We start from the raw sequence: 24,156 nt of genomic DNA on the forward strand, positions 1-24,156 counted from the left end.
CACATTCCTTGAGACACCTGTGGTATTAGCTGAGGGAGAGACTCTACCCGCCTACTCCAGATACTCCAGGTTGCCTACGGACTTCAGAGAGATAGAGGCTGCCTTATGCATACCTGGCCGAGGGTTCATTTTGAACTCTGAGGGCCAACCTGGGAAGATTCTCAGGAAGGATCTGACTACACTAGCTCAGGTGTGGAGTGTCCTTTCATACTCCAACTTGGCCCCCACATCACATACCTCTGATTTGACAATTGACAAAGCTAGGCTGATCATTGGCCTAGTCTCTCACTTGGATATGAACATAGGAGCACTGATCTCTTGTCAGATGACCTCTATAGCCCAGTCTAACACCTATAGACTTGGGTTCTTTGCTCTAATCACCGCATTATGCAAAGCCAGAGAGGTTGTCTCTGACAGCCTTACCTTCGAGCGCCTGAGCCCGGTCATTAACCTGGCCTACATCAGGAAGAACTGTTGGAACCCCGAGGATCTAACAGTCTCTATCCGAGGGGCTAGGAGGGCAAGGGCAAGGCCAACTGAGCTTCCTTCTACTTCTGCAGCTCCTACTCTAGCATCCACTTCAGCAGCCCCTTCTGTCCCAGCTCAGACAAATTCTCAGTGCTTTGAAGCCATGCTCCAAAGTATTCATCAAGGATAGATCATTTTACTATAGAGTTTACAGATGATGGCACCTCCAAACTCTATTCCTATAGTAGAGCAGTTTAATGAGATGGTAGCCTGACCCGGGACCCAACCTTCTCTTCATAAGGAAGATGAAGGTCCCACAGCCCAGGTACCTCAGCATATAGAGGAGGAGTCATCTGAGGCCACCATCCTAGAGCCATTTGATATAGGAGAAAAGGCAGAGGAGACACAGGTGAGACAGGTAGCTGCTACCACTCCTGAGCGATCCCTTGAGGCTACTTCAGAGCCTTCTACACTAGTGGTAAACCTACCCTCACCTCAATTTGCAGGAGACCCCTCCACTCCTCTTCTATAGATGCCAGAGGACCTAACTACACCAGTCCTTGCTGTGGACACTTCTCCTCCCACTACTCTAGTGCTTCAAATAACAGATGAGGAGGATGGTAAGACACAGGACACACAGGACCAGTCACTAGAATTTTGATTCTTGATGATACTTTTTGCTTTTTAATTTATTATTATAATTTTGGTTTTCGTACAGTATTTCCTTTATGTCTACATATACTACTAATTGTATTTATAAGTAATTAGTTTTCTCATCCTGAAGCATTTTGAACACTTTGACTTATTTTTTATGACATGGCAGTGAAACACTTTTATCTTTTTGTGAAAAATGGATGTATGTTTTAATTTTGAATTGAGTGCATGATTGTGATGGAGTTTATGTTTCCTTTCATGAGTTTGAGCAAATGTGTATGTTAGACAAATAAAGAACAAGAATGTGAACTTGCAATTAGAATTGTTGGTAAGTAGACAGATTGATTGAGAAAGAAAAGCTTGAACCAAAACCGGTGAGAGTGTGACCTTACTCTGTGAGTGAACGACTAGCTGTGAGTGATAATCTTTGCATAAATCTCTAAATTTTAGAATGAAATGTATAAATGAAGACATGATGAAGGCCATGATTGTACACACACAAGCTCTTTTGACCAAACAGCTTACCTTGAATGATAATTGCATCCTTTGCTCCCTTTTTGAGCTGAATGATATTGTCAAAAATTTGAACCCTGAACTTACATAATTATCTCCATGATACCTTGTTTAGATTTTAGGAGAGCATATGGTTCAAGGCAAATTTACTCTAAATTTGGGGGAGGGAAGTCAATTAGAATGAAAAGAAAAAGGTTAAGCATCAGCACACACAACAAAAAAGTTGTATGTTAAAAAAAAACAAAAAGAAAAGAATAAATTGTGCTATTACAATAAGGTCAAAAGCAACTTAAGAGGAAAATATAGTGAGAAAGCTACTTGTATAATACAAGACCATTGGGATAAGTCAAGGATTTGTGCTCTCTTAGAATCTAAGCCTTTGAATCCTAGAAAAACCAATGAATTTGTCTAGCCAAGACTCACTACAAACCTGAGAAAGTCTTTATGATTTTGTTTATACATTTCTGACTTTATGGCATGAGATGAAATTCAAAGATTGGACCTCTTGCTAGTTGTTATTAATGAATTGCTTAAACACTTGCGCTTGAGTGAAACAGTAGCCATGAGACTGTGGTTTAAGCTACTTTCCTTGATATTTGTCTTATGCCTAACTTCATCTATCTGTTCAGGTTACATTTTATTCTTCTCATTGGATAACTGCATACCTTGTGAAAGACAAGTGATGAGGGCATTTTACTCCATTCTCTTATCATGCAATCAGTAACTTTGTAGCATACACCTTTGTACATAGTCACTGCATGTCATTGTCACTTGAGGACAAGTGAGTTGTTCTCTTTTTGCTTGAGGACAAGCAAAACTGTAAATTTGGGGGAGTTGTTAGTAGGTGAAAACGACTAACTTTTGTGTATAAAACTTGTATAAATTGTATCAAACTCTCCCAATTTAGGGTTATTTTGTAATGTTATAAGTATTTTCTGTTAAGTATAGGTAATAAATACTTAGTGTTTTCATTTTATGTGTTTAATAACCATTTTCTCTCAATTTCAGGATAATTACGCAAGCTTTGGAAAAGGTTGTTTTCACCTTCTCGCTAAGCCAATCTGCTGGCTTAGCGAGCATCCGCTAAGCGCAACACTCTTGGGCTAAGCGCGAGGAAGAATCTAGAAGAAGATGAGTTGTATAGGTTCTTTTAGCGCACCGCTTCATCTCTCTAAGTGCACCGCTTCAGTTCATCCGCTAAGCGAGAAAGGCACGCTAAGCCAAAAATCACTAACGTGCGCTAAGTGGTCCATACGTGCGCTAAGCGCACGAGCACGAACAAGGCCGCCTATTTAAGCCTGAAATAAGATTTTGTGAAGAGAGTTTGGACTGGGATTCAGAGCTTTGCATGTCTAGAGTTTCTAGAGAGAGAAAGGTCTAAGTTCCAGAGAGTTTTGAGAGATTTTGTTGTGTGATGATCTGCAGAGACCAGAGCTTGAAGCAGGAGCCGGTTTGAGAGCTTGAGATGAGTTTGTGAGTGATTGTGAGATCCTGGAGGTGAAGGAGACATCCTCACCGCTTTTATTTTTGCAATCTTTCATCTTGTTCATCTCTTTGTTGTTAAGAAGGCTTCTTGGTATGGAAAGCTAAATCCTCTGTTGGATCTTCCCTGTAGGTACCTGATGTAAATATACTTCTATCTATTTAATGATGTTTTGTGTGTTCTTTGTGCTATCTGCTTTTCATTCCAGTATGCCTTTACCTTGATCACATAGATGCATGCTTTGTTAGGGTCATTCAATAATGGAAACTGGTCTGACTCTAAAGTCCTCGATAGTGCAGGGCTGAGTTGTCGTGCTTTCATGAGGAATCAGGGTTAGTTGAGTATGTGTGTCTTAATGCGGTCCTGGTTGAGTTTAGTCTTACAAGAGGAATCTGCAGATGATGCTTGATCAGGATTAGGATAAACTATCATGAGGAATCGGGGTTTAGTATCTCAGGAGACACCATAAGAACACATGAGCATTGTTAAATAGAGAATATCTTTTTAGCATTAGGCACCTATTTGGAAGACCAATGTGTTATCTACTTGTTTTTACACATTATTTCTCTTGCGTGATTTTCTTTCTTTTTGCACAGATAGTTTATACACTTATTCATATTCACACTTACTTTTACACACTAGACGCCTATTTGCTTAAATAGCTTACCAAATAACACAAGTTCCCTGAGTGTTTGATACTCAGTTCTTACAGTTTTATACTACTTGTGCAATCCGGTGCACTTGCCAGAAGCTGAATAGGGAACCACACCACAAAAGCTAGCTATTGTAGTTGGGGAGCCCAAGGCCTTATAAATCCCATATTGGAATACCATACTTCCAATGTGGGACTCAAGTCCTATACCTTGCAATTGGATCCTAAAATAAGCTAAAAATAGATACTTTGCAAGTGTATGCAGAGCTGGTGCAGGGGCAAAGGGAATAAACTATAAAACATGAACACTGACTCAAACTTAGCATACTTCTACCATCCACTACACTGCATCCATACTAGGTGTTGAGGACTACAATGATTCAACGAGAAGGGGAACAAGTACAACAGTTGTTGGTCCCGAGCTTCTAGTTTCAAGTCCAAACCTAGCCTTAATGTGTCGAATATTAACTTTTTCCTTCTAAACCTTAAATCCATACAAATTTGAGTTAATCTTAGATGAGAATTTTTTAAATTCAACCTAATAAAGAAACATATCTCAACACTTATCACCCGTGCCAGTGGAATAAAATTAAACATGTTTTATCATTCAAAAATCAGTCAAACAAGGTTGAAAAACAAAGATTTCAAAACATTCATCATTCTATTCTATGAAAATTATTGACTTCAAAGAAAAACAAAACAAATAGAATGCAATATACATCACAGAATAGCCATAACAGAACTAGACCAACATCATTGGTGAGAAGAGTAGCTTGGGAAGTTTATTGAGAATATGGAGCATCTAAGTGTAACTGAAATCAACAATTTTGCTAGCTTGAGCATTGGGTTTATGTGGTCTTTGCTAGCAGAGACAAATCAACAAAAGTAGCAACTTAGCATAAAAAACTATAAAACATGAACACCCACTCAAACTTAGCATACTTTTACCATCGTGCAATAACCACATCACTCCTTCTAAACTTAGCATACTTCTACCATCATGCACACATATACAACAACCCACAAAGAACCAGGAAGTTGACCTACGTACCTCGTGGAGAAAGCTTTGAGCTTTGAGCACCCACGAGTGTTTCAGCACCTTAGTACCTCACGGAAAAGTGACAAACACCAACTGTTTCAGCACCCTAGTACTTAGCGGAGGAGTGTATGTACGGTTTTCTTCGAGCCACAGTTCCAAGAGTAGTGTAGGGTTTTCTTTGATAGGGGGTTCTGTGGTTTCGAGTGAGTGGTTTCCGACAGTATTGAAAACAACGTGGGACAATGTGGGTGTCAAGCGAGTGGTTTCCAGCAGATTTCAGGTCGGAGGAGAAAGAGACGAACAAGTGTAGGGGTTTCGAGCGTGCGGGTTGTGAAATTTCTTCAACGTTTTAACTTATAAACATAACAACATCAGTTTTTTAAGGATATCCGATGTTAACTGAATATAGTTAACATCGGTTTTTAGAAAAACGATGTTAACATCAACTAGGTAACATCACTTTTTTAAAAAACCAATGTTAAGATCAACTCCTTAACATATTCATCTTAACATCATGTTAACATCGGTTATTTAAATAACCGATGTTAACATGAAGTAGTTAACATATTCATCTTAACATCATGTTAACATCGGTTATTTAAATAACCGATGTTAACATGAAGTAGTTAACATCGGGTTTTCTAAAACCGATGTTAAGTAACTCCATTTATTTACAAAAATGTCACCGCGCTTTCGTTAACATCGATTTTCGCAATAACCGATGTTAATTGAGCGATGTAGAAAGCCTTTTTTTTAGTAGTATCAAGCACAAGTTTAACATGCCACCACTAAAAGACTCATGGATGATGTCAATACCTTTAGGGAAATCTTCCCTTAGAACCTAAAGAATTAAGTAAAAAAACTATCATGTTTGTACGAAACAATTTACATAATTTGATTCAATAAAGACAAGAACCAAAACAGAATCAACAAAGTAAGATGCCAATTTGCACTTAAATTAGAGCCATGATTTGACATTGATATTCATTAAAGATTTAAGTTGTGGTGTTTGATTGATCTTTGGTATGTAAAAGACTTCTCCACCAATATTTTGTCCTTTCAGTTATGTATTATTGTTCTTTGGCAATTAGAACCAGTAAGTCTATGTCTAGTGAGTTTCACAACTTTTTTCAGCAAATGTAATAAGATGATATTGTAACATTTGCCTGATTGATAGAGCACATTTGTTTAAAGAGAGTTTATAGGCATTCCATCATGCAAATTGCTCAATAGAGATGTTGTGACTTGTGACATTTCTTCCTACACGGGTTTAAGATGAATTTTAGCTTTCCTTTTATTCAACAAAAGGTAAATATTTTTTCCTGGAATTGAAGGATCTTTTTTGTATTTTAGGCTCACAGGATTGTTGTAGAAGCAAAGCTTCATGATGAATCAAGATTGATTCAAAGATGTTTTGATGATAACAAAGATGATGACAAAGGTGATGAAAAAAAGCTCAAAGGTCAATCAAAGAATGAGTTCAAGATGTTCAAGATAGAATCATGAACACTTCAAGATTCAAGAGGAAAGTTGAAGAACACTTCAAGATTCAAGAGGAAAGTTGATTTCAAGAATCAAGAATCAAGATTCAAGGATAAAGCTTCCAAGAATCAAGATCAAGATTCAAGAATCAAGAGAAGACTTAATCAAGATAAGTATGAAAAGGTTTTTTCAAAAACTGAGTAGCACATGGATTTTTCTCAAAACATGATTACCAAAGAGTTTTTACTCTCTGGTAATCGATTACCAGATTATTGTAATCAATTACAAGTAGCAAAATGGATTTGAAAAAGTTTTCAAATGAATTTACAAAGTTCCAATTGATTTCAAAAAGCTGTACTCGATTACAATGTTTTGGTAATCAATTACCAGTGCCTTTGAACGTTGAAATTCAAATTCAAATGTGAAGAGTCACATCCTTTCACATAAAAGCTTTGTGTAATCGATTACTAGTGATTGTTTCTGAATAAATCAAAAGATGTAACTCTTCAAATGGTTTTTGACTTTTTCAAATTAGTTTTCAAGTTTTTCTAAAAGTCATAACTCTTCTAATGGTTGTCTTGACCAGACATGAAGAGTCTATAAAAGCAAGGCTTTGTTTTGCATTTCAAGTATCTTGAACAACCTTTACAATACAATCCTTTACAACCTTTGAATCTCTTTGAACTTCTTCTTCTTCTTCTTTGTGACAAAAGCTTTCCAAGAGTTTTCTGGTTTTCTAAACCTTGAAAACTTGTGTTATTCATTCTTTTCATTCTCTTCTCCCTTTGCCAAAAAGAATTCGCCAAGGACTAACCGCCTAAATTCTTTTTGTGTCTCTCTTCTCCCTTTTCCAAAAGAACAAAGGACTAACCGCCTGAATTCTTTTGTGTCTCCCTTCTCCCTTGTCAAAGAATTCAAAACGACACAGTCTGAGAATTCTTTTGATTCTTCCCTTTCCCATAAACAAAAGATTTCAAAGGACTAACCGCCTGAGAATTCTTTTGTTTCCCCCTTCACAAAGTTTCAAAGGACTAACCGCCTGAGAACTTTGTCTTAACACATTGGAGGGTACATCCTTTGTGGTACAAGTAGAGGGTACATCTACTTGGGTTATTGACTGGGAACAAGAGAGGGTACATCTCTTGTGGATCAGTTCTAGTGGAGGGTACATCCACTAGGTTGTTCAAAGAGAACAAGGGAGGGTACATCCCTTGTGGATCTTTGCTTGTAAAAGGATTTTTACAAGGTTGAAAAGAAATCTCAAGGACCGCAAGTCGCTTGGGGACTGGATGTAGGCACGGGTTGTTGCCGAACCAGCATAAAAACTCTTGTGTGTTTGTTTCCTTCTTCCCTAATCTTTTAATTTCTGTTGTGCACTTTAATTCTCGCTTTTACTTTTGGTTAAGTTTCTTTTCTATTCTTCATTTACTTAACAACATAGTAAAAGTCTTGGAAGAGTAAATTTTTAATTAGTAAAGGTTTAGGAATAATTAATTCAACCCCCCCTTCTTAATTATTCTGAGGCCACTTGATCCAACAATTGTTGTTAGTGTATGATAAAAAAAGGACTATAAAAGGAACAAAAGTTGAGGGGTATCAATACTCAACTCAATAATCAATAATATGAGGGGCATTTTGGAAACTAAGTTTGAAAATTCATTCAACAAAATAGAAGATATAATATAAACAGTTCAAATAGAATTAGGATCGTTTGTTAGAAACTAAACAACTTGCCGATGGAAGTACCTGAATAGCAAATTTGCCAGTTTCTCATGCCACAATAGTAATAAGGACCACTTTTCTAGATTCCATTTATTGTACTTTTTCAGTGTACAAAAAATGAAATTCTGATGAAGACAAGCCGATGGAAGATTCACAAAAGATAGTAAATAAAAAAAGGTTTGATTTACATTGATATCAAAGACGAGTATAATTTCAAATACTAGGAAATAAGGATACATCTGAAGCAAGGAGACTATTATATTAGTCAACCTTTTCTAGAGCAATTGAGATTGTCAATCCCGATGTAAGCATGGTAACAACTTTAGGATCTGGTCTAGGCACCGGAAGAGCATGCTTTGAAGGAAACTATTCCAAGTAACAAGACAACTTCAATAACTTACATCATAATAAATATCACCATAGTAACATTATCAGATCAACTTAAAAACCAAACGCATGGTTTTCTAAATAAGTAGTACATGGAAATTCCAATAATTAAGTCATTAATATGAAAGGAAAATATAAAACATTATATTAAGCACTGCCTACCATTAAGAATTCAGCATAGCCTCCAAAAGTCATGAATGCACAAGGCATACCAACTTTCAAGTCAGTGATAGAATCTCCAACTGCTGCAATTATCCCTACAGCCTAAAATATAAACATTAAAAGAATATACATGTCTAAGTAAGGGTCTAGTGCATAAAGTGGTAAGCTTCATATCAAGCTATCTACACATGGGGTATATCTATACCTCAAATCCTGCATCAAATGGAAGACAAGAAAAGCCACAGATATCAAAATTTGTGTGCGAAAGTCTCAGAATACATCTATTTGGTTCAACTTTGCCCTCTTTTTGGTCATAAAAAACTTTTGAAGAAACATGCTCTTGTAGGAAATTATACATGTGAAAAATAGAAGAGTAAAAAAAATCCAGCTTCTCACATTTTTACCATTTATTAACATTTTATCATATATTCTATAAAAATATTATTATGGTCCCCAAAAGATATGTTTATCAACTGAATCCTTGTTTGTTTTAGAGTTTCTCTAGATCCTTCCATGAGAATTCAATTCAGTATTCATAAAGTTTATTTACACTGTTTATGTGCATATTAGGACCAAACTGAGATGAATAAAAAGTTAGTGCCTTGACTAGGAAACTAGACTTTGAAGAATCAAATTGAAAATACATTACTAGAAAACATTAAATTCTCTAGAAGGCTAAGGTATGGTAAGCCTAGGATCTTAGGTTGAAAGAGTTGAAAAACACTTCTTATTTTGCTACTCATACAACACCTACTTACATAAATCTAAGTTCAAGAGTTGTAACATACTTGAACAATAAACACATAGTGCCTTGTTTTAAGGAAGTAATTCCAAGTTAGTGTAGTGCCTTATTCTTGATATACATAAAAGCCACAAGCATATTACATTAGTATGTATTTTATAGTAAGCCATGTAGTTTCTAATTTGAACATTCAATTGTTGAGCTAATGCATAATTCTTCTAGGCAATTAGTTCAACAATGAAGGTTGTATCTTTTTGCCACAATTGAGGCTACTTGTCATGAAGTTAAGGGTTGGACATGTCTGAAACCATGCAGTTTCTAATTTGAACATGCAATTGTTGAGCTAAAGTGTAATTCTTCTAGGCAATTAGTTCAACAATCAAGGCTGTATATTTTTGCCACAATTGAGGCTATTTGCCATGAAGTTAAGGATTGGACATGTTTGAGAGAGAATTGAAAAAAATCTCAACAATATGCATACACATGTCCTCTCAGAATTCAGAAAGATATAACTTACATCACTAGCATTGACACCGACAAAAATTATCTTAACAAAAACATGATAAAATGAGAGTTACCTTTCTAGATAGGACTATAGCCTATTATTTAAACACTTATAAAACAAATAACATAATAAGAAAAAAAAAACAAGCTGCCAACACTTACTCCCGAGCCCGTGAATTTGTGGAGCTAGCGAGGTTTGGTTTTGAGCCTTTCCAGCACTATTTAGCATTATCCATTGCTCTTATTTACCCTTCAAGCCTAAGGCGTTTCACTTGTTCTACATTGACCATAGCTTCTCTCTTTCTTTCCTAATTAATCCTTCCATACAAACAAATGCTCTTTGTCATACTCATAGTGACACACACAACTGAGTTTCGTTGTATTGAATATGTCCTTTCTCAATTCTCATCATATATCTGTTCAAGTAGCATTATCTTTCTATGTTGTGTGTGTCAGTTTTGGAGTTTCTCACTACTACTTGTTCTTTTTGTTTATACATACTGTTGCAATCTACCCTTCGGCGGAAGGGCGATGCGGGGCTCACGGGTGCGTCTTCCAAGGGAGGAGAACGCACGGAGTCGCCACCAACGTTTATTGGAGGAAAGTGTCGGAAAAACTGGAAAGGTGTGGTCTACGAACTTTAATCGTGAAAGGTTCGGGAGTTTTTTTTACGCACGAGGAAGGTATTAGCACCCGACGCGTCCATCACAAGGGACGACAACCTTTAACCAAGTGTGCAATATCATGTCTTTGATTTGTTTTATTTTCCCTTTTTATGTTTTTATGTCTTTTTATTCCTTTTGTATTTTTTATCTTTTTGTGGTCGACAAGGGTGTTTCCCTCGCTCCTACGTATTCCTCAATTGCGATGAGGAAATTAGACCTACGTAGTTCGTTATGAACTAAATGTTGGTTAAAGTTTTTTTTATCTTTTTTCACAAGAAATATTTTAACCGAATAAAAGTCATTTAAGGCGTCGGACCATTAAACGATCTTTTGATTTTGAAAGGAGAGAAAACGTTAAGGTGTTGGACCATTAACGATCTCTTGTTTTTGAAAGGAAAGAAACGTTAAAGCGTTGGACCATTAACGATCTCTTGGTTTTTGAAAGGAGAGAAACGTTAAGGCGCTGGACCATTAATGATCTCTTGGGGTGGTCGACAAAAGCAGGGCTTTTGCTCCTACATATCCTCAATTGCGATGAGGAAATCAGACCTATGTAGTTCTTGCAAAAGTGGTAAAGTTACGTGTTGATTTTATGCTTTTGAACGATCCATGTTAACCGATAAAAGTGTTGGATCGAGTGGCCTCAGAATAATTAAGAAGGGGAGGGGGTTGAATTAATTATTCCTAAACCTTTACTAATTAAAAAATTACTCTTTTAAGGCTTTTACTAAATTGTTAAGAGAATAAGGAGTAGAAGAGAAACTTAACAAAAAGTAAAAGCGGAAATTAAATGCACAGCGGAAAGTAAAAGAGTAGGGAAGAAGGAAACAAACACACAAGAGTTTTTATATTGGTTCGACAACAACCCGTGCCTACATCCAGTCCCCAAGCGACCTGCGGTCCTTGAGATTTCTTTCAACCTTGTAAAAATCCTTTTACAAGCAAAGATCCACAAGGGATGTACCCTCCCTTGTTCTCTTGTTCTCAGTCAAACCCAAGTAGATGTTCCCTCTACTTGTACCACAAAGGATGTACCCCCCAATGTGTTAAGACAAAGATCTCAGGCTGTTAAACCTTTGATACTTTGTGAATGGGGATACAAAAGAATTCTCAGGCGGTTAGTCCTTTGAACACTTTTGTATTAGGGAATGGGAAGAATCAAAAGAATTCTTAGACTGTGTCGTTTTGAATTCTTTGACAAGGGAGAAGGGAGACACAAAAGAATTCAGGCGGTTAGTCCTTCGTTCTTTTGGAAAAGGGAGAAGAGAGACACAAAAAGAATGCATGCGGTTAGTCCTTGGCGAATTCTTTTTGGCAAAGGGAGAAGGGAATGAAAAAGATGAATAGCACAAGTTTTTGAACAAAGGACTTTTCTTGGAAGAGAAAGTTTTGAACAAAAACTTTTAGAAAGATGAAGAGAAGATGAAACAGAACAACTGTTGAAAGAGATGAAAGAAAATATTGAAAGATGATTGAAAGAAATGATTGAGATGAATTGATAGAAAGATTGCTTAGAAAGATTGATTGAAAATACAAAACAAAGCCTTGCTTTTATAGACTCTTCATGTCTGGTCAAGAGAACCATTTTGAAGAGTTATAACTTTTAGAAAAACTTAAAACCAATTTGAAAAAGTCAAAAACCATTTGAAGAGTTACATCTTTTGATTTATTCAAAAACAACCACTGGTAATCGATTACCAAATTAGTGTAATCGATTACACAAAGCTTTTAGTGAAAGGATGTGACTCTTCACATTTGAATTTGAATTTCAACGTTCAAAGGCACTGGTAATCGATTACCAAAACATTGTAATCGATTACAACTTTTTTGAAATCAATTGGAACGTTGTAAATTCTTTTGAAAACTTTTTCAAATCCATTTTGCTACTGGTAATCGATTACAACAATCTGGTAATCGATTACCAGAGAGTAAAAACTCTTTGGTAAACATGTTTTGAGAAAAATCTATGTGCTACTCAGTTTTTGAAAAAACCTTTTCATACTTATCTTGATTAAGTCTTCTCTTGATTCTTGAATCTTGATTCTTGAATCTTGAGTCTTGAATCTTGTTCTTGATTATTCTTGATTCTTGAAAACTTGAAACTTGAAACTTCTCTTGAATCTTTCTCTTGATTCTTGAATTCTTTGGCATCATCAAAATAACCTTTGAAGGCATTGCTTCCACAAAAGAAATTGAGGCGAGGATCAAACATGTGGACTACTATCATAGAACAATCTCAATCTCTAAAAAGAACATGTCTATTGGCAGAAAACATAACAGCTAAAATGTGATCATCCAGAAATTATAGCAAACAATTTGCCAAGAGTTGGACACCCACAGACCCAAACCACATCGCGTGTAGATAAAAAGATAATATATAAATATATATAACTTGATATAAATTTGTACACCAAAAATATAAGTGTCGGAGTTCACACTCTACCAGTCTTATCATTCAACAACAACAACAACAACAAAAATAATATACATGCCTTTCAGAAAATGTATTAGCAAAAAAATCATCATAATTTTAGAGCATGCAACAATCATCAGAGTTTGAAGTTTATCTCAGCCATCATATAACAACTAAATCAATAGTTCCAAAAATAAATAGTTCTAAGGTAACTTTATCCAGATACACGATTTCTAATGGTAAGCTGTCTACTGTCTAAAATCACTTTGTTGCTCAGTTTTACAAAGTTTTGCTTTTAACTTATTCTCAGTGCTCTCGGTGCTCCGAAAATCGGTTTTTCACTAATCTTATATGCTACTCTACATTTTCACACCTAATAAACTCATTTTTGAGGTAAAAAACTTTAATGAAACCAGTCCATACAGTTCTCACTAGCAGATTATTTTCATGATAGATTTTATCCGATAAAATGTTCTAAAACTTGTTTTATTCATAACTTTTTCTAGAAAACTCTCATTTAAGTGAAATATAAGGCTAACTCTATGTTTTAACACTCAAAGAACTCATTTTTGGCACAAAAAACTCAAGGAAAATAGCTCAGAACACAGATCCAAAACAGGGCAGCAATCACCAAAATTTTAAGATGTTCAATGAAGTTTAACCACAAGCATAGGGTTCAAGAATTGGAGAGACACCCCTTACCTCTTGTAGTCTCCATGAAATTTAGAAGGAAGAATAAGGGAGTTTAGATTCCAGTTTCCAACCTTCAAGAGTTCAAAATAAGATTTTGAAACTACAGATGAGAATAGAGCACAAAAATGAAGTGAAAATCAAGCTTAGAGTTGAAAATGAAGGTCAATTACCTATGATTGTTGAAGAAGGACTCAAGAACACTTGGTAAAGCTTGGAAGAAGAGTGGAAATGGTGTCTCCTTCCCTTTTTACCAGCTCATGAAGAAGAGAAAAAATGAGTATAAATGGTGAGTTTTGGAGTCTAAATGAACTTATAAAAGAAGCTTAGAGTATGGTACATTGGATTAAGGTGTTGGTCTATCATAATCACTCAATTTTGAATGATGAACTTACAAAATTTCGTGCTCCTTCTCTCCCTCTCTCTCCACTCATCTTCTCCTACCTTCAAGCAATTATTCATGGCTTCCTATGGTGGTGAGCTTCTTCTTGACTCATCTTCTCCTTGAAGTGGCATCTCCAATCATCTTTCTTCCTTCTTCATTCCGCTTCCATTAAACTTCAAGAAGCAAAGGAATCCATTGATAAAGAAGATCCAAGGCCTACAAGCTCTATATGGAGCTGCATCATCAGCTTTTGCATCAAATTTGCCAAGAGAGTCTTTATCGTGGTTTAAAATAAAACATTTGCAACCAAAAACTTTTAGGTGAGAAATGTTTGGTTTTTTTTCCTTTGTATATTTCATAAGGAGTTTTCTTCAAAATAGGTCTAATAATTACTCTATGTAAGGTATAGCAAATAGTATGTACAACATCAACCTAAAAGTACTTAGGTAACCTTGTTTCATTTAAAAAGGTTCTTTCACCTTCTTCAAGGGATCTATTTTTCCTCTCCACAACGCCATTCCGTTGAGGTGTTCTTGTGGTGAATTCCATTTTCTTCACAAAAATTTTCAAAAGACTCATTTTTAAATTCACCTCCATGTTCACTTCTAAGTGAAACGATGTTGAGACCTTTTCATTTTGAATCACCTTGGCAAGTTTGCGAAAAGAATCAAAAGCTTGATTTTTGGTTTTCAAAAAAAAATTCCATGTGAACCTTGAGTAATCATCCACTATTACTAAGCCATAGTAATTACCACCAAAACTAAAAGTTGTAGAGGGACCAAATAAATCAATGTGAAGTAGCTCAAGGGGTTTCGAGGTAGAAACAAAGTTCTTGCTTTGAAAAGAGTTTTTAACTTGCTTCCCTTTTTGACAAGCTTCACACAGATTATTTTTCTCAAACTTGAGTTTTGGAAGTCCAACTTCTAAGTTTTTCCTAACTAGATGATTAAGCTGATGCATGTTTATGTGTGCAACCCTATGATGCCACAACCAAGAACTATCTATTTTACTTACCTAACAACTCAGCTCATGAAATGATGCATGTTCAATGTTTAACATATAGATATTACCTATTCTCTTGACAATGTGGACAACCTCACCAGACATACCTTCACTTATAAGACAAAAATTCTTGTTGAATTCAATTTTGAAGCCTTTGTTGCATAGCTGAATAATGCTCAGGAGGTTATGCTTTAGTCCATCCACATATAAAACATTCTTTATTTGAGTTTTGTACTGATTTCCAATATTTCCTTCTTCCATTATTTTCCTTTATTGTTGTCTTCGTATCTTCCATCTTTTGACACAAAGTCAATGACTTTGGACTTGTCACCCATCATGTGCCTAGAGCAGCCATTGTCAAAGTACCATAGTGAATCCCTTGCATAGCATTTATATGATGTATGACCTTTTTTCATGCAATAATGACATGTCTTTACATTTCTCTTAGAATACACTATGTTCCTCTTTTTGGAGACCTTGCTTGGGTTCACCCCTTTTGAGGATACAAACTTAGTTTTCTTTGAAAATGAGGTTTGCTTGTTATACCCCAAGTCGGTCTTATCTGTAGTATGCTTTTGCATGCTGAGAATGTGATTAAGGTCACTCTTTCCTTTGTTTAATTTCCCAAATAGATCTTTAAGATAGGAAAGCTCAGTTTGTAACTTCATACGTTTAACATAGCGATCCTTTTTGAAATTTTCAAACTTGGTTTGTAAAGACTTGTAATCATCCATGTTAAAAGAAGTAGAGGTACAATCACAACCAGTGGCTTTATATCTTGAAATAAGTTTTTCATTTTCTTCCTTCAATTTATCCAGCTCACCTTGTGTTGAAGCCAATTTAGTGATATGCAATTTTAGATCGCTTTTCAGCTTTTTTTTCTAAACATCAAGCCTTTGAGATTCTTCATGCATTTCATTAAATGCTTCCAAGACTTCTTCAAATTCAGGATTTACCTCATTTTCTTCAATGGTTGATGAGTCATCCATTAACTTTGCCATTAAGCATACGTTTGCAATTTCATCATCACTGGAAGAGTTGGAGGTTGTTGATGTAATGTCTTCCCAAGCTATGTAGGCTTTCTTTTGTTTTCTTTCCTTTTTTTCCTTTGTTTTCACCATCATGTTTTCTAAGGTAGATAGGACATTCAGATTTGATATGACCTTGCTTACTACATTCGAAGCATGTGAAGTTGTTGTTGTTGTTATTCTCAATCTTCTTGGAGAATTTGGAGAATTTTCTGTCTTTAGACTTCTTAAGAAATTTTCCAAATTTTCTTACCATCAAATTGAAATCCTCTACATCTTCCTCATTGCTAGAACTATCCTTGTATTCTTCCTTTGAGGAGTCAACTTTCAGTGCAATTCTTTTCCATTTATTTTCTGTTTCTTCTACATAAAATTGTTGAGTCAACTCATGTTAATAAGCAAGCAATTTATCGAAGAAAGCTTTGATAAGTGCCAAATTTTAGTTATTTTTGGGATTAAATTGTTAGCACTTATATTTCTATTATAATACTTTTCTTATAAACTACCCTTAAATCTAGTTGTTTTATATATATTGTACATTTACTAATGTTGTTGTTTAAATATGAAAGATTCATCCATGATTTTGTAAGTTTTGATAGTTGTTTGTTAGATAAAAAAAAGCCATAAGGAAGGACAAAATGGTCTTTTCACAAAGATTTTTGACCCCAAATTCGCCTAGGCTAGCAACCAGCTCGCCTGGGCTAAAGATCTTACTTCAGGCTTAAGCAAGCAACTCGTTTAGGTGAATTTGTCTGCTCTCCTAGGCTTTTTTCTGTAAATAGCCATGCATGTTGAAAGAGAAGGAGATCATCCAATAGAAGCAAAAATCAGAGTAAAACACAGAGAAAGAGGAAGAAGAAGGAGAAAATGAAAAGTGGAGCTGAGGCGCTGCAGAGTTATGATCGTGGATCACTTCCTTCATCATTTCTCTTGTTAGTCTTATGCTTTGCGCATTGATCGGTTAGTTTTTCTTAAGGATTGGATGTAATCTTTGTACCCTTATGTATCCCTTTTGATATTATATATGTATGAGTATTTTCTACTCATTATTGGTAATTTCATTCTACTCATAATGCTTGATTCTAGTTGATCACTAGTTTTATGAAATTGGATTTTAAGTGAGACTGCAAAGTAATCTTAGAATTTGAAATAAATGATTTTACTATTTACTTTACGTTGCTAGGAATAGAGCATAACATTTTGATTGCAAAAAGCACGAGAATATAATTTTAATGTTGGAGTATTTACTGCTTATGCGAGGGATCGATATTTAGTAAATATTCTTAGGTTCCAAGTGTGAGGCATCAACTTGGGATAACTATGTGTGCATCAGTAATGTTAGAAAATGATTTATATATGTCAATCTTATTAGCATACTAAGGGTATAAACAATGAAATCCAATCCTATTTTTTTTAATTAATTAAAGTTATGATTATTGTTTCCATAATTTACGTATTTCCGACGCACTGAATTCTGTTATTTTCGATATTCCCATAATTTCCGTTATTTTTGTAAATTCGTTATTTTTACGATTCTTTTACTTTAAGTTATCTTAAGTTAATTGAACCAAAACCAATGACATTCGATTAAATTTGTACATAAATATTAAAATGATAACCTTTATCCGAATGAATTAAGTAAACTGGAGTCCCTGTAGAGGCGAACTTTTTTATAAATGTGAAACCTACAACGATAATTGGTACACTTGCCAAAAGTTCTAACAAGCTTCCATCGTCATTGTAGCTAAATTCTTGGATTCCTTGATTGTTGTAATCTTTGGTTCCCAAGTTCTTGTAAGACAATTTAGAATCTTGATATTCAGCTCTTCATCTTCAAACATTTTTCCTAAACCAAGGAGGTGGTTCACAATATGAGTGAATCTTGTTTGAAGTTCTGAAATGGTTTCCTCATTCTTTATTCGGAACGCTTCATATTTGGATACAAGGGTGTGTTTTCTTGCTCTTCTCACATTCGTTGTGCCTTCATGAGTGACTACAAGCATATTACAAACTTCCTTTGCACTTTTGCACCTTCGGTATGAAAGAATTCATTAGAAGACAAACCAGAAGTTAAAATATGTTTGGCTTTTTTATCATCTTGCACTTTTCTTTTCTCATCATCTCTCATCTCATCCCATTCTTTAGGTATTAATTCACCATTTAGTTCTTTAGTAGGAATGAAAGGACCTTTAATGATGGCATTCCATGCACCAGGATCCATTGTTTAATAATGATTTTCATTCTCTTTTGCCAAAAAGAAAAATGTTACCCTCAAACATATGAGGTCGATTCAAAGATGCATCCTCTTTGAAAGTGATTTGTTTTGAGTCCATCTTTTAGAAAAACTGTGATCTTGAGTAACTTTCAAGACTTAGCTCTGATACCAATTGAAAAAAAAGATAATGGAACTCAATAAACTAAGAGGGGGGCGAATTGGTTTTCAAAACAAAACGTACTTTTAAAACAAGAGTTACAAAAAAAACATCTTTTGTATAGATCATAGCACAAAACTTTATAAACTGAATTCAATTAATACTTAATCAATCTGCCCTTACATACGATCCTTCATTAACATCCTTTCTTTCATAAAGATAAAACTTGAACCTTTTTAAAACAACTGATTAATAATTGAATGAGAAAAAGATCAAATCAAGAGAATAAATACAAAATCTTTTTATACTAGTTCACTCTCTATTACTAGAGAAGCTATTCTAGTTATCTAATCCAAAACCAAAATTAGATTTTCGCTATGCATCAAGAATCCTTACAAGCAATCACAACCAATCTACAATTCCCACCCCGGAAAAAGAGACTTAGGCACCCAAGACTAGGGCCCTTTGTGAATAAGAGCCTAAGAGAACCTTACTCTTAGCCCAAACTAGAAACACCTATTCTAGCATGCTTTAAGTGATTCATACACAAACAAAAAGATGTGTAAAACCATACACGAAAACCAAGAGTAAAGATAGATACAACCTGATCAATTATTTAAGCAAAACCTTGCTTGATTGAAGAGGTGTTCTTCTTGAACTCAAGAAAGTGACCTAACTCACTTCTAAGAAAAAGTCTTCACAGTCAAACAATTTTGAAGTTGTGAGTTACTATACAAAGTAGTTTTCTTCTCTTCTCTTTTCACTAATAACAACTCAAGATCTTTAGCTCATTCAGAGGCTTGTTTGTTATTTTCAATATATTGAGTATTCTCTTGATGTATGTTGAAGGGAACACAAGCTATTTATTTATAGAGAAAACAATTATAACCGCTTGTAATCGATTAAATCTACAAGGTAATTGATTAATTCAATTAAGTAATCAATTAGATCATCTCTTTAACTGATTAAAGTGTTCTTCCTAACATCTGGAAATAACTCAAGAACAATGTAATCAATTAGATCCTCAATGTAATAGATTAAAGTGTTCTTGTTAACTTCTGGACTACTAAATGAAAGAGAAGTAATCAATTAAACCACTTGGTAATCAATTAAAGTAGGGACTCCTAAATCAATCAGTCATTGTCTCAAACAGCAGGGTAATCGATTATGAGACTACTGTAATCGATTAAACCGATATAAGATCAACTCTCCAAGCTTCAAACAACTTGTTGTAATCGATTATGACAACCCTGTAATCGATGAAAACAAAAGTTTTGCCTCTTGAAGAAACCTTTCTAACATAGAAACTTTTATTCACACTTCCTATGATGATGAAGGATGCATAATAGATACGATATGTACTAAGACGCAACACACAAGATAACAACCAATACAAATGTCACTCAAGGGAGTTAGGCATTTAAAAGACAAAATATCTTCAAATTTTTCCCCAAGCTTCAAGCTTTAGTCTTCATGTTATTGATTTTGCTCCCTCTAGCTTTAAGAACTGAACCCAAAACAAACCAAGGCTCAATCATTTTCTACTCTCACTTCCTATTCTGCTATTTGAGTCTATTTGCAATAGGTCACTTTTATTGGATACACCTCTATTTTAATAACTATAGTCTCTGTGGCAGATTTTTGTTTGTTGACTTCCTGGACCCAACTACTTGTCCTATTTCTCTAGGCACATAATTATACATATCAAATCATGTCTAATTATTATACTAACTTAAATAATTAAACTAATAATTTTAAATAAATTACATCAACATGCTAATTTAATTAATTTCAAACATCACACTAAAAAATACCAAGATAAGTAATTCACTCAAATAAAAATCCAATTGAAGCTTGAAATATTTAATCTCACGTCAAGAAATATTTTCACGAAAAATGAATTATTAAAATCTCAATACTATTTTACTTAAGAAATTAAACACAATTTACCATGCGTTAAATTCATTTAAATCAATCAAAATATATTTTAAGAAATAATTAAATTTCTTAAAATATATCAAACAATTTATATTCCTAAGTGGGAAAAATTGGGTTGTTACATTAGGACTATGAGTGTAAAACAAAATGTTAATTTCCAAAATAAAAACTACACTTTACATCAATTCCAATGACAAATAATGTAAAAAATCACGGTTTACATAAGTTATTACCAAAATCGATGTAAAGAGTGGCTTGACTCATGTAGAATGCCCCACTTCCAACATTGGGTACTAGAGGAACCCATGTTGAATTTGTGGATTCTACATTGGTTTAGAATCAATGATGAATATACCTTTATTTAACTTTGTGCTAAACAACATTAATTCTGAAACCAATGTAATATGCCTTTTAAAATTGATGTTAAATGTGATTGAAATATTAAATAATGATTATTTTATATCAAATAATTAATTAAATTTTTGAATTGAAACACAGTCAAATTAGAATTAAAATAATAACATATTAATTATTCATTTTATTAATTTTTGGATACAATTATATAAACTAAATAAGAAAATCTTTTAATGCATGCCCTAAAATGTAAGTAATATTACAACAAATTGAATTAAAACTAGTCTGCAAAATATAACACATAACTAAAACACATTTTTAGTATTTTATGTTTTCAATTATACACTCAATTTGATCCCTTATCTTTTAAAAAGTTTAATTTAGTCTTCTATATTTTTAAAGTGAGTCAAAATATGGACCTTCCATAACAATGATCGTTGTTGATCTTGGAACACAATTTTGATCCCTTTTATTTATTGACTCGAGATGTGAAGTTTGGCTTACTAGATTTATTTACATAAACAATGAAATTCAACTGATGTTTGAACCCAAAAAGAGCCACAAACTAGTGAAAATTCCATAAAAATAAGTATCACGAGCAAGGAAAAAGAATCTAATGTTAAATTTTTTATTTTCTCTTATTGCTCATTGATTAATTTTTCATACAGTTTTCATTGTCTTTGTGATCTTTTTTGGTTTCAAAATTAGTCGGGTTCAAAATATTTAGTTATATATGTAAATCTAATTCAACTCACATCTCAAAAAGTAAAAAAAAGAGTTCAAAATTGTGTCCCAAAAACTAATATCATTGTTTCAAATTGAACATTTTAATTGACTTTAAAAACATAAAGGACTAAATTAAACTTTATAAAATAAAATGGACCAAGCTGAATATAATAAAAAACATAAAAGACTAAAAGTCTATTTTGGTCAATTTCTTATTATCAAAAGTTTAGTGAATTAGGTTTCGAGAACTCATGTAAGTATAAAATTCAAAATAATAGTGAAATTAGTAGGAGGAAATTAATGATAATTTTAACATAAATAAGGGCATTAATTATTTTTTAATTATTCATTTTAAAATCTTCTAATTATTTATTATAAATGGATTTAATTACTAATTTATGTGCCAAGTCAACACGCAAAGGATCTGATTTGGTAATGAGCGTCTAACTAGCAGGACATTCCTTATATTCAATCAAGACACAATCTCAAAATTGTTAATATATACCCAACAATGAGAATGAGAAAGACACATTGCGTTAACATTTTGAGAAGTTCTTTCTTACTTCTTTCTTTCTCTTTCTAATCACTATCATGGCTAGGAAGAAGGTGGACCTTTCATACATAACCAACGCCCGGAAGAGGAAGGCTACATTAAGCAAAAGGAAGAATGGTTTGAGAATGATTTCTCTTAAGTCCTTATAAACTATTTTTATTAGCATTGTAGCATGTTTATTTTCCATTTGATAAAATTTTAATTTCTAATCATTTCCCAATTCTTCTCAATTCTCTTTATGCATCTTGATTTTTTTCTCAACAGGTTTGATCAAGAAGATGGATGAAATCAGCACTCTTTGTGGGATTGAAGCATGTGCTATATTTTATACTCCCAATAATCCCCAGCCAGAGGTTTGGCCATCTGATTCGGGAGCCCAAAGTGTGCTTTCTAGGTTTAGGAAAGTGTCTGAACTAGAACAAAGCAAAAAAAAGTTGAGTCAAGAGAGTTTTTTGAGGCAGAGGATTAACAAAGCCCAAGTACAACTTGGGAAACTAAGGAATGAAAATAGGAAGAAAGAGGTGACCCTTCTCATGTTTCAAAACCTTAATGCTAAGAACAATTTTGAAAATTCAAATATGATTGATTTGAATGATGTCTCAAACTTGATTAATCATAACTTGGAGGAAGTAAAAAGGAAAATCAATATGAGCCAAGCCCAAGAGGTGAAACCAATTGTTGACAACGAAGGAGAAACCATGAGTCAAGGAGGGAAATCACTTGTGAATCATGTCCAAGGGACAGAGACTAATGTGGATGCCATGTAGAAAGAGAATTTGTCAACGGATGTCATCAATGGTCCGTGAGATGAGATGTTACCATTGGGAGATGATAATGTTCCAAATGTGTTGGCTTAACTCATATGTCATTTGAAAAAAATATGTTGTTCTTAGCAAGGTTTGAAGAGTCTCTTTTGTTTGAACCATGCAATGTTTTTGCTTTCATAGCTTGTCTTTTAATGAGTCTATGCTTAGACATAGTAATAATACCAGTTTTGTTTTTGAATCTTGGCCATTATATTTAAATGATCCAACTAACTATCAATTATGCAAAAATTCATTAGTATACAGTACCATGATTGGAAATAATTTACATTCATGTTTATAAGTTAGAAAATAATCTGGTATTATATTTTTCATTTGTGCAGTTACTCGCTGGATTAACTTGCACATGATTTTCTTTGTGTTTGTGATCCTTTTTGGTTCAAACATAAATTGGATTCTATAGTTTTCAAGTATGTAAATCTAAAGGAACAAGTTTCATGTCTTAAATCAAACAAAAAAAGATTCAAAAACTCATCCCAAATTTGAAAATGATCATTGCTTTGGAAGGACCATTTTAATTCACTTTGAAAAGACAAAGGACTAAATTGAACCTTTTAAAGGATAATGGACCAAACTAAATATACTCGAAAACTTAAAAGACTAAACATGTATTTGGTCAATTTTGGATTATCAAATGTTTGGGTGAGTTAGGTTTTGAGAGCTCATTTACTTTGTAAAATTCAAATTTGCATCCTGATTATAAGATACAATTTGGATCCACTTATTTGGCATAATAATTATCAGAATTATTGGAAACAAAAATTTGAATTTTCAGTAGCCTGAACCAAAGGCTCAATTTGTTTGATCCTAAAAAGTTACTAATGGTTTATCTACTCGTAGTCAATATTATTTAGTTGAATAAACTTATAGTTGAGTTTCTTGGTAGAGAAAATAAGAAGTCAAACGAAGCTCTAAGTTAAAGTTAGAAAAACAAAAGAAAAAAAAGGATAGTAAGGCCTTAGCTCCAAAAGTCAAAGAGAAGGAAAAAGAGGGAAGGTGTTCCTCTAAGAAAGTTGTAAAAAAAAAGAGTCATTTTGATGGAAGCTTGCTTGGGAAGCTTCTATGGAGGCTGCATCTTTGAGCTTTAATGAGGTCCTTCAATGGTGATTTTCCACCATGGAGATGCAGCGGAAGATAAAAGAGAAGAGGTGAGAGGAGGCGCCATCCACTAGGGAATAAGTCATGGAAGAAGGAGCTTCTCCACCAAGAGAGTGCCTTGGATAAGAAGCTTAGAGAGGAAGCTTCAATGGAGGAAAAGAAAGAGAGAGAGGGGGGGGGGAGCATGAAATTGAAGGAGGAAAAGAGGGAGAGAAGTTGAACTTTGAAGGGTGTCTCAGAAGACTCTCATTCATCAAAGTTACAACAAGTGTTACACATGCTTCTATTTATAGCCTAGGT

At 34.1% G+C, this 24,156-nt stretch overlaps 2 protein-coding genes across 2 annotated transcripts; one reads left to right on the top strand and one right to left on the bottom strand.

Moving 5' to 3' along the window:
* Positions 1 to 8,274: 8,274 nt before the first annotated feature.
* On the bottom strand, positions 8,275 to 9,860 carry LOC100808793 (prostaglandin reductase-3-like; the record flags this gene model as incomplete). Its single annotated transcript, XM_003556787.2, has 4 exons — positions 8,275 to 8,379; positions 8,563 to 8,664; positions 8,768 to 8,796; positions 9,785 to 9,860. Coding segments are annotated over 4 exons (312 nt in total), but the record flags the coding sequence as incomplete, so codon positions are not given.
* Positions 9,861 to 21,972: 12,112 nt separating this feature from the next.
* On the top strand, positions 21,973 to 22,701 carry LOC102664096 (agamous-like MADS-box protein AGL80). The gene is made up of 2 exons (XM_041013522.1): positions 21,973 to 22,051; positions 22,199 to 22,701. Exons 1-2 carry the CDS (start codon positions 21,973 to 21,975, stop codon positions 22,699 to 22,701), a joined length of 582 nt encoding a protein of 193 aa, XP_040869456.1.
* The last annotated feature ends 1,455 nt before the right edge of the window (positions 22,702 to 24,156 follow it).

Source organism: Glycine max, chromosome 20 (assembly GCF_000004515.6).
Source record: "Glycine max cultivar Williams 82 chromosome 20, Glycine_max_v4.0, whole genome shotgun sequence".
NCBI lineage: Eukaryota > Viridiplantae > Streptophyta > Magnoliopsida > Fabales > Fabaceae > Glycine > Glycine max.

What these genes read in the sequence shown, in the direction of transcription:
- LOC102664096 (XM_041013522.1), top strand. Translation starts at nt 21,973, where the DNA reads ATGGCTAGGAAGAAGGTGGACCTTTCATACATAACCAACGCCCGGAAG. An exon ending in ATTAAGCAAAAGGAAGAATG is followed by an intron (nt 22,052 to 22,198) that starts GTTTGAGAATGA and finishes TTTTCTCAACAG; the next exon opens with GTTTGATCAAGAAGATGGAT.